This window comes from Pagrus pagrus, assembly GCF_965226575.1.
Source record: "Pagrus pagrus genome assembly, chromosome: 15".
NCBI classification, from domain to species: Eukaryota; Metazoa; Chordata; class Actinopteri; order Spariformes; family Sparidae; genus Pagrus; species Pagrus pagrus.
The window spans coordinates 19,582,629-19,596,933 of NC_140199.1; the positions used below are offsets into that span (position 1 = coordinate 19,582,629).

Here is a 14,305-nt window from a genome sequence, read left to right on the forward strand (position 1 = left end):
ACTGTGCGTTAACAATTTAACAATAAATAAATCAGGATGTTTTTCGTGACTCTACCATTACTACTCTGCTTTGAAAATCCATCCTTGACCACCTGAGAGGCCAAGAGTGAATATTTTCATCAGTGCTCATGATGATACTTTGGGACCAAAACACCACAGTCTGAAGGTGAGCGAGCTGGTGGGTGTGTGGGTGGAGAGAACACTAATGTATTAGCTTGCTACCTCTGGTCCCGTGGGTAACTGCAGAGCAGGTGCACTGTTAATAACTCATAATTATTCTGGGAGCACAATCAGAATAATGGACCCTGATGTGGAACGCTTAATAAACAAATTTCGGTCGCTGAGGAATAGCAGCTGTCTCAAAAGTGGAGAGAGGGAACCGAATTAGCTGACCAGGTGTACAGACAACCCAACCTCTATTACTGTAGATTAGGATAAGAGATAGAGAGTGTTGAAGTGTGTATCAGCTTTTACAGAGAGGGCAAAGAAGAGCAATAGAGCAGTGACAGTCCAAACAGCAGCCCTTGGAAGCTTCCTGGGAAATGAGAGAGAGTGAACATGACAACAGTTGGTGTGACAAGAGGCTTGTTTCCATTGGAGCAGCCCCCCTCCGCACTCCCTCTGAGTGACAGGTGTCCGCTCCCAGTCACAACAGGTCACCCGACAGACGCTGTGGCTTTACATACAGAGAGGGCCACAGCATGGAGGAACAGTTTGGATACATTTTAGATATACAGACCAAGTCCTGCCATCAGTGAGTCTGAACCATGCTCTACAGAAATCATGCAGCACTGACATCTGAACAATCCAGAGGATGGATTTGTGAAGGTTATCAAGCACATCAACACAGCCTCGACGTTAGCTAACAGAGCCATTTTCTAGGTCCAAAAACCACCCTGTGATGCCACCATGCGCAGATAGGGGGCGCCACCACCAGCTTAGTTTCTCCATGAGACACAGGCAAAAGAGCAGTGCATGCTGGGGGAAAAAGGCCAGAGTGCCAAAGCGTATTTAGAGCTAGAACTGATATTTCTCAGAAGAGATGAAAAGATGCAGAGAAAAGGTTTATAAAAGCAAGACAGAGGGAGCGCAGGGGAACAGCACTGTAATGATTTGGCATTGACCAATAGAACTTCCTCATGAATTTCAGCTGCTCTTTGCATTTCAGTTTTGTACAACATGACATTCTCCTTAAAAGTTGACTATAAATGTATGTGAACTTTACTTTGAGGCTCTGACTAGCGTGTAAATTATGTAGCAGTGCTGCAGCATTTAATAATCCCTGTAGAAGCAAAATCTAAAGTCTTCACTTTCAATTATTCAGCAGGGAGGGCATGGCCCACAGCTGTTTCCAACAAGCTATACAAAGAGCACCGGGGAGGTCTAAAACATTATGACCAGTTACAATACAGAGTACGACTTGCATATTTGATACAAGTGAACACACAATGGGGTGTGTGCCTACTTCGGGTTTGGACACTCCCCATCATTATATATTATGCAGGTTGTAACCTGCCCTTTGCTGCACTTGGCTTATCTTCACGTTATTCATCCTGACTGACGGAGACATTCAGACCTGCTTAAAGGCCAAATCATTTAGTAGATAAAGCTTATAGGTCAGGGCTCATTTATCTACACTTAGCAACATAAATGTGTATATCAGAACATTTGCATCACAAAAGGTTTCTCAGATGCATTCATGACATCAACATTTTGGAGCATCCCTAATCAGGAGCAAGTAAATGCTAAAATGAACCAACTCATACACATTTATGTAAGTGACGGAAGCAACTTAAGTGTCCTGGTATGTGAAATTAACAATAAGGCAGAGGCGAAAAACACGACTCCACCAAATGTGTTAATTTCCATATTAAGACATCTCAGAGTGTATTATTATGCTTATACAATGGCCGGCTACCATCAACCATCTTTAAAATGTGTTTAAACATACTAGAAGTAACTTTGAAGTGGTTATGAAACAGTTTCAATTTAATAGCAATGCTTCTATATGACATATGACCTACATGGGCAAACAAGACCATCTGCGAGAAAACTGACCATTTCTGTATAGTAATTATAGTTATTCTTAATGCCTGTCACCAGGTTGTATTCTAAGTCTTAAAATTAAACTTATTTTAATGGCGGAGTGCTGAGGATAAATTGAGGGGTCTCACAGCTGCTCTGTAGTCTGGTGGTATGGCAAGTTTACTTGCCATCATCATATTACAATTATTCATCTAATATAGCCCAAAATAGATACATTACCCCATAAATACAAATCTCGCCAGCAGCTGTGTTTAAAAAAGAAAAATAGGATTAAAAATATGTTGTGTTTTTCTTTAACTCACTTCCAAAACAAGCGCACACTAGCCAGATTAAGATCTTGAGAGAGGCCGTGGGGAGTGCTCATACCACTTTGTTTACAAGAATCAAAGTCCAAAGTTCCTTGCGGCTACTTTAAAAATGGCTGACAGCAAAACAGACCATGGTTAGCAACATAAGCACTGTTTAGTTTCTGCAGTTTAATGTACTTTTGAACTGTGGTTGAACTTAACCAGACAGAAGTAATTTCCATGGCCATGATAGATTCCGCCTTACTGTAAGAGAAAATACAGTGGTGGTGTTTTATTCAATTCCTCATACTGTTTGACTTCCCACTCAGGCTGTGTGCAACCCCTACAGCACGTATACACTGAGAGAAAAGTAAGATGTTAATTCAACATGTTATTACCAGTCTACGGATTTCTTATACACCTAAATGTACAGTTCGGCTGCTGTCCTATCAACGGCGGTCGTAAAGTCAACTGAGGCCACGACTCTGTTTTAACACTTGCTGAAGCTGAGAAGTGGTTAAATACAGAAAAACTACTTACTTAGCTGTTCCCCTGGACTAACAGCAGTGAATAGCTTTGCCCTCCATATTACAACAGAGGAGTGCGAGTGTGAGTAATCGAAAAGATTGAAAAAAATACAGAGAAGTAAGTGGAAGAAGAGGGAAAAGGTATAAATGAGAAAGAGGGAGTAGGAAGTGACTACAAAGTGCAGTTTTTCATTCAGGTGCACACATGCTGCTCGGCACGCACCCCATACCTGCCAGAAGTCCTGCAGAGAGGGAGGGGCAGATCGAGAAGATGAGGAGGGAGGGTCGGGGGGAGAGAGGGAGACAGAAGAGGAGGGGAGGAGGAGGGGGTGGAGAATGCGCATCAGTAGATGGAATGATTTGGAGGAGGGAGACAGAGAAAAAGTGGGGATTTTGGGAGACGGGGAGTTGAGGACGATGGTTATTTACGAGGAGGGGGAAGAGAGAAAAAATGAGGGGATTACTCGTTATGTGAATGAGAGAGGACGGCTGATAAGAGCAGGAGAGAATCATCAACAGTCAACAATGGCAACGTCGAGTGACAACAACATAAGATTATAGCAGCTGAATGAATGTCCACATGAGCAGAGCAGTAGGAGAAAACACAGAGATGGAGTGAATTAACAGCAGTAAACACGAGCAATCCTGTTTAAAGACTTCTAAAATAACTGTTCCTCTGTACAGGAAAATTGAAATAAAACAAACAAGGTGAGTCAATATGAACAGCAGCTGTTTAACAACCATATAGGGAACATAATGTGTAAATACACACTGAACCTGGAACAAATTAGTATCAGCAGGAGGGGGCGGTGGAGGGGGATGTAAGTGAGAGGTTTATAACACGCACATTTTTAAACACTTAACAGCGGCCAAACAGTATGCATGTGACTCGCTGAAGTCTCTCGGTAGGCTATTTCTAAATTAAACGTGAGGAAGTGAGACACAGAGGACTTTACGCGCTCTCACACAATACTGTACAACACCTCTCAACCATCGACCTTCATTGCAGTTTACCACCCAACCCCCAGCTGAAAGGCTCCCTTGTTCTTAACTACACCCTCCATCAACTTTATGATATACTATACACACACTACAGATATTGTGCAGGCTGTGGCCATTTCATCTAGGTCTAATTCAGTGCACTTTCAAGTTTCATGTGAACTAGATTTCATGGCTTCTTGGCAGGAAACAGTAATGGCTTATTCCTCATACCAACTAGATAGGGGTGCCCATTAAGCCAATGAGGAGGAGGCACGTGTCTTGGGAGAAAAAGGATTGGGCAGGGCCAGCGAGGGAGGGGAGCTCTCGTGGCGCTCGGGCCATGGCAGGAAAATCTCAGGGGACAACCAAAGCTAAATACAGTATCAGAGGGAACCATGTGTCCACAGATTTGCCTGGCAAATAAAGGCGACGCGAGGCCTGGAGATATGGATGGCATTTACATAAGCAGCCACGGAGCAGTGAATGTGCTCCATTTTGATTTCTGGCCACTACAGAGTTTCACATTTACTTTTGATAGATGTATAGCTCAAGCTCTTTGGTCAATATGCTTTTTTTTAAAACATAAGGCTTAGTGAAATCACTAATGAGTTGCAGCAGTGAGTTAAAGAGGAAAGTTGTGACAAAGGTTCTTTCTTTTAACTCACTGACTTGGTGTGGCTCATGTGATGTCAACCTGGAGATGAGGTACAGATGTATTTCTCATCATCCCAGTCTTGGGGCAGATGGATTTTGATCTTTTAATGAGGTTAGAAACTACAATCACCACACTGATGATTAGCAAATACTAAATGAATGAGAATGGTTGGCTACTGGGTGTGAGAGATGCTCCCTGGGATCAGTGAGAGGGCAGTAATGGTCACAAATCAATATCAAGGGAGGCAGTAATGAAAATAATGATGTTGATGATTTATACTAATGGCTTCCATTTTCATGACTGTGAACAGAGAAATGTTAGCATTTAGGGCACAGAGACGAGCTCCTTTTAGAGTCAATCTGTGGCCGTGGGGGGACGGCTGGCCTGTCCAAAGTCCACCTGCTGTTTCTGTCTTTAAATAGGTCATTATTTCCTGGGCAGGCCCACTTTGTACACATCCCTCTTAATGATTAAGTGTGGGGCTGCTCTGTTAAATAGAAAGGCTTTTTCTGAATTGGCTAACTAACTAAATGCTCTGAGATTAAAGGCAGATAGAGGATCCGCGCGCAAAAACAATAAATTTCTTCATTACTTCGTAAACATTTGTCTGAACTTATTTGTCTGTGCTCAAACTATATAAGGAAAGTGAGATATTCTGATTATCTGCTCTAGACTCGAAATACTGTGACTGGAAAATAATGAGTTAGGGTTTAGGGTTGAAAAGCAGACAGCAGTGCAAAGATTAACAGTGTACAGGTTCTGTGATAAACATCCTTTCAGCAAAATTTATAAGTATATAAGGTCTGTGCCATTCCCTTTTCTCTCCTATAAAAATCTTGTACCTGCAATGGAAGTATTTCAGTTTGACACCAGCTTGTGCAAATTTTACATAAACAGAAATGTGGATAAAAATACACCTATAAACAACAAAGTGAACCCAGAAATGCCAGCTAACACTCTCATAGCTAGCTCTTTCAGATTGTTTCTATTAATTTCTGCACTCTTTGCTGACAAAACATAATGGTGTTATCTATTTTTTCCATGTTTCACAAGCTTTTATGATGCTGTAACCCCATTGCCCCTTATTTCTATGACACTGACTTATCACCTCAATTTAAACATTGTTCCAGTTCTATTTATCCATTTTCTTCAATGCAATTTCAGCATGATAGATGAAATGAATGTGGCAGTTCTTCCTCTTTATATTTCCTCTCATTGCTGGATTTCATTACATTATATCATATTCATAAGCAGTGGGTCTCAACACTGAATGCACTGAATTTTAAACCTTACTTTACAAAACCTCACCTATAATCTTTTCTGGGTATGCATATTTAAATTATATATATATTACATCATTTATTCTTACAAAGCCTAATTATCTAAAGTAGTCTTAGTTTGCTGGACAGACTTCTGATAAAAGTTAACTTTGGAGAAGCACACTTCTTACCTTCCCATCATAGCGCTTCACAATGAATTGATCCAGGCCCAGATCTGACAAAAAGAGACATAGGAGACAAATAATGTAACAGATGAGATGAGAGACAGACTAGTTACACAGCGGGGGCATCAAGATTTATGCCCATCATGAAGCAGAGCAAATGTATTCAGTTGGTGTCATTACTGAACCTTTGGTAATCACTGACATGTGCTGGAGATTAATAATAGTCATTAACAACCCATTTCCATTTTGAAAATTCTTTAAAACAAACAATCAACAGCATTCAGCTTTGACTCTTCTGATCATCAGTTAGAACACAGCTCTCAACCAGTTTATTTTATAGATCCAGTTCAGACGCACACACTGAGGTTGACAGTATGCAGGGTTTCTATTTATATATTATATAGTATTTCATGCATCTTGTAGTGTTTGAATTCATCAGAAATCAACTCACTATATCATGCTCATACAACAAATAATGATCTTGATGAAGCACACATATAGATCAGTGGAAAATGAGTCACTGTGCTCTGGTCTTTTGTCTTGTCAGTCCTATTTTGGGTTTACTGTCACGTCTTTATACGCAAAAGGTAACAATTCATATCATAGCTGAATACAATTCAGCTCCCAACAAAGATGATGTGAAATGTGATTTTCTCCCCTTTTACTAACCTTAATCAAATATACTTCAAGCATGACTTATGAATTTTTACGTAAAAAACACAATCCTCCTCCTCCAAACTAATATAATTCAAACAAATTAACCTTGTTGAGGAGATTATTTTTCTTGTGGGAGGCTGCAGTCCTCATCTGTAACATGTAGCACGAAGAATTAGAGAGAAAAAAACCAAGAGCGTCGATATAAAGACTGGTGGCACCACCGACCTGATCAAACAGTCTCAAATCAGATTAATTTTGAGGGCGATGGTTAGAGTTTAATCTCATTAAATTGAACCACTAATGAAGTGAGCATCATAATTTAGTATGAAGTTGTCTTCGTCTGTATTAAAGATCACCTAATCACTGAAGACCTCTGCAAATAGCCTTGCACCTTCTTCTGTTTAGTCAATTATACTCTGACTTCAGGTCAGTTACTAAAATCACCAGAGATTCCCAACTCAGGGGTTGGATTGCAAACATAAAGCCCACATTTCGAGATCTGTTCCACTTCAAAGGCTGTTCCAAACGCACCTGAATATGGCAGCGTTTTTTACCCAATTTGGAAGGAGGCAACTGGACTACCAAATATTTCAGGGGCAACATCCTCATCATAAAAGTCACATTTTCACTAAACAAGGAGCATTTGGCTCTGTTCCTGTACCTCTCCAACCTCTGACTGGGATACAGTTGTTCAATCTATCTAGGCATGTATGTATTTCCAAAAACGACAATTTTAAAATGAAAGGTGGGCTAAAACTATCTTATACATTTTTGATCAAGTCCATGGGTTATTCATCATCCATGGGCCAGAAAATCTGCTGAGTATTAGAACAACAAAAGCAGACTTGACTCAAGAGTCCGCTATTTAACCTCACTTGGTTTGAGGCTAAAAATGCTGCCTATGACGCAAACTGCAGCATTTCTTGGACTTTTTCATCTGCTTTGCTGAACCTTCTCTTATCCACCAGAGCTCAGCTCATTGTTACTTTAATTCCAGTTTGGAAGGGATGAGACAGGATAAAGAGAGGAAGAGCTGGGGAATTGTCAATAGGAACGAAGAAGCGCTAGGTCTAAGGTGGAAGGTCAACAGGGGGCAAAGCTAGGCCAAGTCTTGGGTATGGTTAACAGATGGAAGTGCTGAGGTGAGCGGGAATGGCAGCGCAGACGTGACGGGCCAGGCTAAGTCCTTATCAAGTGCTAACTGCAGGCCTGCATTCTTGACTGTGGCTGAATTCGAGGGATGTAATAGTCCTCACGCAATGGGAATTCAAGCCCAAGCGTGTGATGGAGGCGGGTATACTCCAATACAATAAAATGTCAAAAAAATGTAACTGAATTTTAGTGTTGAATAACTGGATAACAGATAAAGACAAGAGTGGTGCTGAAAGACATCTATGCCAAGTTAAGCTCCATGCCATCCCAGCCCTCCATGGCTGGAGATCAAATATCTCAGTGGCTCCATGTGTGACGTCTGAGATCTGCTCTGGTTTGAACCCGTTAATTGATACGCCAACTGCTGTGCTGTGACTCACTCAACACAGCGTGACTGGACAGTGCTGTCACTTACACCCTCCCTCCCTCCCTCCCCCCCTTGTGAACATGGTCAGTGGGATAGTTATACCGTGAACTGCTGTAAGTCCTGAACTGCTAAGCGTGTGCTAAGTGTCCCTGTGGCTGGATGGGGTGTTGGTGTTGGGTAATTCTCAACCAGTGGAGTTATATGGTCTTAGCATTGCTACATTTCACCCTGGATAGTGATACATAAGCTAGGTTGCAAGAGTGTACTTCAATTCAAAATCCAGGATGAGGAACAGAATCGGTCTAATACCCAACTTGATTCTGCAGAACCAGATAAAGGGAGCCAAATCTGACAAAATAACTGGAGAATGCCAGTGGGTGTGAAGAAGTCATAGATGGAGCAAAACTGGTGGAAGGAAAGGGAGAAGACTCACTCTCAGGCTGCTTCTCATTAGGTGTGATGGAGCGTATGAAGTCCTGGGGCGTCATGTAGACCTCAGCATCTCCGTGTTCACCAATGACCTTCAGGGTGGCAAAGTAGCGGAAAATCTTGTCCGGAGTGGAGTAGGCTCTTATCCTGTTCTCGTACTCCATCACCTGTCAACCAAACGGGAAACGCCAATTATACCCCTTTTACATTGGACAAAAAAACCTGCTAACAACCACTAACATCTGGCCTCCAACTCTGCTGTGATGAAAACAACAGGGTACCATGCAAATAGTGTATCAAGGATAATGGCGCTGGCTTAAGAATGCTGGTTTGTTAATACTTTTCCCTTTCTCTGTTCAAGCAGTGTGCAAACATATTTCAGGCAGTGCCGAGTTTGAAAGAGAGACTAAAAGATACAAAGTAACCAACGTTACATTGTCAGTGGCTGCCATGTCACTCCAAGCTTTGACAGCTGCTTGATTGGTACTGTGCATGTGATACTCTCAACAGAGATGAGAAGGAAGCAAGATGTCTCACTCCTTAGCTACTTCCATCATCAGTTCTGGAAAAAACAATATCTATTTGAGAATTTTATCGATTAAGACTTTTGAAACAAGTTAAACGTCATCTGGACGTGGTCTGATGTGGAATATAATCTGCTACGTCCACCATTTGGGCATTTTGTAACGTCAACATGAAACACAAGCAAAACCAGACAGGCACACTCATCTCCTGGCAATGAGAAAAGAACATTGTTTAGTTCGGGTTGAGTTTGAATGAGAAACTAAAGTAAAAGATATAAAAGAGTAAGAGTGTTTATTGGCATACATTTGTATATTACCTAAATGTTGACTGACTTGTTGAGCTGTATATGAATGTGTTGTATGAAAGTGTTGCTTTTTATATCATTATATATTAATGTAATTTATTAAAGCAGCTGATGTTACTATGTATTTTGTGTGTGTATGTCAAGTGTGGACCCCAAAAAGATTAGCTGATTGCCATGGCATCAGCTAGTCGGGATACTTTAAATAAACAAATAAACAGATTTCATTGGCCATGCTGCTGACAACTGTTCCCTGTTTTCTGGTGTGGTCATCGAATGTGACACACCAGAAAAAAATACCCAAAAAGGCAAACTAGTCGACTGGCAATAGGAAAGGAGTCAATCACCTATTTCTGTGGGTTTACCAGTGTTTAAAAAAACCTGCATATACACACTAATTTCAGTGTAAATTAGTACCATATACCCAAGCACCAACCAAATCAAAGATCCAGACCAGCAATATTCCAGTCCTGTGTTTTGCCAGGTAAATAATCTGAGGGAGAGTTACGAGACTGTGGAGAGTGTGAAGGAGTGACTAGAATAAAGGAGCAGGTGGTAGCAGGAGAGCAAGTTGTCAGTCAGGATGGGGAGGTATATTAACCTCCGACTACAACAACCACAAAATAAAAATAGGAAATGTTGTTTTTCAGGATCAAGACAGACAGGTTAACACAAGGTTGTGACAATGACCCATGAGGCTAACAGCATGACACAGCTAACATACCAAAGTCCAACATTTTGGAAAATACAACAAAAAAAAAGAATTTATTCTGCTCGGATACACACATTAGTCACATCAATGTTTGCCTTGACACTGCCATCTGCCTTTCAGCACAAAGTTGCAGATAGAAATTGACAGAGCGATGTTTGGGAGCTGGGCTCAGCTGTAATCCACACAGGCAGGTACTTTATGTGACGCTGAATGATTGTTTACACTATACAAACTCCCTGCGGAAGAAAGATTCAACTTTTTGAGGCTATTATCCACGTTAGGTTGATAACAGAAAGAGTGAAAGAGATACAGGGACTTTGATCAAAGATTCTTTTCTTGAGTCTGTAGGTATGATTAAGTGCTTCTGTGTTGGTTCCCCCTCTTTAGCAGACCTTATTGGTCTTTCGGGAAATCACCAGGAGTGTGTCCCCCAGAAGAGGCAACCGTCAGTGTATGGATGAGAGGTTATAGGACAGTCGCAGGGAAAAACTGGCGAGACTGACTGATGGGTATTCTGTCATCTCTCACTGCCTTTCATCTCCTCAGATTTACAAGCTACTGATCTTAGCATCACCCACACCGATGGAAAGTCAAGCCTGTTCTTTTGAGCTTTCAGCCATTCACGCTCTCTCCTTCCATTACAAAAATCTGCACATTAACAAAAAGGGGGGTGAAATTCAAGTCACACCAAATATTCATTCATTTTTTTTCCCCTCGGATTTTTAAATACTGTTGTGTAACATCTGAGTCAAGAGTGGTAAATCAGTTTAAAAGTAAGCAGGTGAAAGCAGTGAATTTTAAACACATTTTAGAGTGAAAATTCCCCCCTGCTGCATAATTTTGCATTTAAAATGATATCAATCAGAAAGTCCCTATCATCCCTATAGAGAAAAGTAAAAAACATATTTATGTAAAGACTAAAAACTCAAATAAATGTTCTAAAGACATATGTAAGTACTTTTCACCACACATATCGTAAACGCCATCAACATTCGACCATTTTAAGGGCAATCTGAAGTGCTGATGGACATGTGCAGACATTTCCACACATACACACACAAACAATTTTCCTCAGTATGCTCTATCAAACCGAGACTTCTATTTGACATAGTGAGTGAGCTGGCACAAACAACCTATTTTTACCAACACACTGGTATATCCTGGTGCTGTGATTCACTTAAACTCCCCAGACATCTATATGCTTTCAGCAGACTATGGCTCCTGCTGAGACAAGAGTGATTGTGCAATATTCAATCTACAGCCCTAAGTTAGATGAACCATTGCATCACATTTCGTTTGAGAAAATTCAATCTATTGTTCAAAGCTCTTCCTCTTCCTTTTCTTCCTCCCTGGTCCACCAGCTATATTATGCAGAGCTACTAACTGTTTATTGGGCATCGTATCAAAGACCCTTTGTTCTTCTTCTGCTTCTACGTTGTCATCTGCTGCCTAATTAACAGCAATAAAATGTTATGGGTGGCACATTTCTGTTGTTTATGACAGCAGCAATGCATGCTCATTTCCTTTGTGTGTCTCCGTAAAATACTCTGTCAAAAATATACCAGCGTTTGCATATTGGACATTGATTGGGAGGGCTTTCAAAACACCATTGTAGAGGTGAATTAAATACTGGACTGACTGAACGGCTGAATGTTTATTGTTCATTGATTACCTTGCGGTCACGAAATCCAGAGCGTGGCTTCTTTTTTTTCCCCAGTCCACCATCATCCTTTGAATCTTCATCTCCGCTGCTGGCCTCCACCGATTTCTCTGAGTCTGTTTCAGATTCTGTATCCCTCACGAAATCCGCTTCCTCTGCGCCTCGATACTCAGTGTGTTGAACTGAAGGCCCTGCATCTGCATATGCTCTATTTTTCAACAATAATACAGAGTAGAAACAGATTAACAGCTGAGGGACATTTCTATGTCATCTATGAAGAAGGTTTAGTACTGCAATATTGGTGAATATTTGTGTGTGTAAGTAACTGACTGTGTTATGCAGCTATGTATGCACTGTAGTTATGGCAGGGAATGAGAGAGATTATGTGCTGCACTGTGTTTTGCTTGACTGTGCAAAGCGGGGAGGTTCACTATGGCAAACTCCCACTTGACCATTTTCTGACTAAATTGAAAATTGGTATAATAATAATAAATAGCTGAGTCTGTCTGGGGCAGGCTGAATAATTCAGTTTAATGAGACACAAGGAGAATGAAGCCTCGGGTGAAGGCCTGGAACAGTCTCGTCCCATCAGTCTCAAATGCCCAGAGGCACCATCCATCACTCTGCCTCCTGCAGCACAGTCATTCTGTCCCCATAGAGCTCTCACGTCAACGCCTTCTGCACTGCTTTGCCTTAACTAAAGACCAAACTCTTTAGTAATGGATAGCAATAAAAACATTGTGACACCCTTGGGGTGGTGACTTCCTGGAATGTCAACAGAAATGCAGGTAAGCAACTTCACAGGGTGGTTTCCCCAACAGTTGCGTAATTGGGGAATCGAATTTGGCATGTGCACAAAAGTCAAACTGTTGTGGGATGCTGCACAGTAAGCAAATCCTAGTCTAGTCAGTGTAGATCATGGTCTGTGTTCATTTTAAACGAGGCACGCCAGATAGAGGAGGTTACAATTAATGGTGTGAAGAGAAGCAATTGTCGAGAGAAAAAGACACGAGACAACGCACTAGAGAACAAGAGAAGTGCATTTTTGGTTTAGCTTCTGTTAAACTTCAAGTATGATTGTTTTTCTTAAAAAGCGTAAATAAATAAATAAAGCTGTGCATTTTTCTCTTGTAGAGCCATTGTTGTTTAGAGAGACTGGAACATATCTCTTTGATGGAGTAGGAAAACTCAAAAGACAATGAAAAGTAAAAACGCAGTGATATGATATTGTTGTCTGATGGCGGTGAACAAGTCTGTTTGATAAATTAAAGAGTTTAATGTTGTTGTGTTTAATGTGATTAGGAGTATGAAGGAATCCTTTGTGTGTTTTTATTGTTTGCCACTGGATGGAAATATAAAGTAACACGGCAACGATTAAACAATTAGTACAAACTATCAAACTAAATACTACAAGAAAACTATTCTAACTATTTAGAAAATCAATTCATTGTTTAAGTAATTTTTTCTTTTTAAAATGTCAAAATGCTCTGATATTGCTTTACAATCGTGAATGTTTTCTTATTTCTTTACTCCTCTGTGGTAGTAAACTGAATATATTTGGGTTGTGGCCAAAACAAGACATTTGAGGACGTCACCTTGAGCTTTTGGAAACAGCAGTCAACATTTTTCCCCTTTTTCTGACATTTAATGGAGTAAACAGCTAATCAAATAATAGAGAATTCAGTTGAAGTATCATAAGGCCATTATCATTTTCTTTCTTTAATACATTGAAGCAGTCAGGTGCACTCCTGGGTCCAGTCTTACCTGTTCCAGAGCAGCCCAGCACTAGCAGACACACCAGTAACCCCAGCCAGGGCTGCCAGCATCAGCCTCCTCCGGCCTGATCCCCGCACTGCCCCACTGTGGTAGCGGCGGGACAACTGCGTTAGCCCCACTGAAACTGCGGACAATGCCCGCAAGCGGAACATCCTACAGAGAGGAGAGAATAAAGGCATAGTAAAACAGCTGATACTACTGGGGAAAAAAATGAGAAGATGCTCTTAAATTGTGGATTAAGGCACTTTGAGTGCAGGTCCAGCATGTGATTACAGAAAAAAGTCAAAATAGCTGGCATAGATCTTCGTTGCAAATACTAACAAATAAGAGTATAAAAGTGCTTTATACTACACATCATATATCATCTGAACAACATGGAAGAGTGAGCACACTGCTAGCACCATGTTAAGCACATCCCTTATCCAGTCATAAGCCATGGAAGTCTTCGGCAAGGATTTGGAGAATTTGACCAAAAAACTAATTAACACTCATCTCAAGAGAAAAAGCTTAGAACAATAGCAGTGCACTCGTGGGATCTCCTTTCATACTGCACCGCAGGCAAAACTGTACCTTCAACAGTCAATGCATAAATGTCCTGGAGTCCTCACACACCTCATTTAATAAACAACTGAAAGCAGGGATAAAACTAATTGCCACCAGTGCAGCTAAGCTCCAAAACTTCAATTTCAACCAGACTGTTGCTTAATTCATCAATGTCACGGAAAGATGATTAACAATTAAGAAAGAGACTACTGGTGTGTATCTGTGGCTCCGGTGCGTGCACGT

The 14,305-nt window shown here is 41.0% G+C and overlaps 1 protein-coding gene across 1 annotated transcript in view; it reads right to left on the reverse strand.

Annotated features, from left to right (window-relative positions):
* The window catches only part of micu1 (mitochondrial calcium uptake 1), a 34,342-nt gene that overhangs the window by 16,104 nt on the left and 3,933 nt on the right, over positions 1-14,305 (reverse strand). The window contains exons 2-5 of the mRNA XM_084375069.1: positions 13,508-13,672; positions 11,756-11,951; positions 8,550-8,712; positions 5,947-5,990 (exon numbers count right to left, since the gene is read on the reverse strand). Of these exons, the coding sequence (XP_084231195.1) occupies positions 5,947-5,990; positions 8,550-8,712; positions 11,756-11,951; positions 13,508-13,671 (567 nt within the window). The 5' untranslated portion in view covers position 13,672. The remainder of the gene's footprint in view (positions 1-5,946; positions 5,991-8,549; positions 8,713-11,755; positions 11,952-13,507; positions 13,673-14,305) is intronic.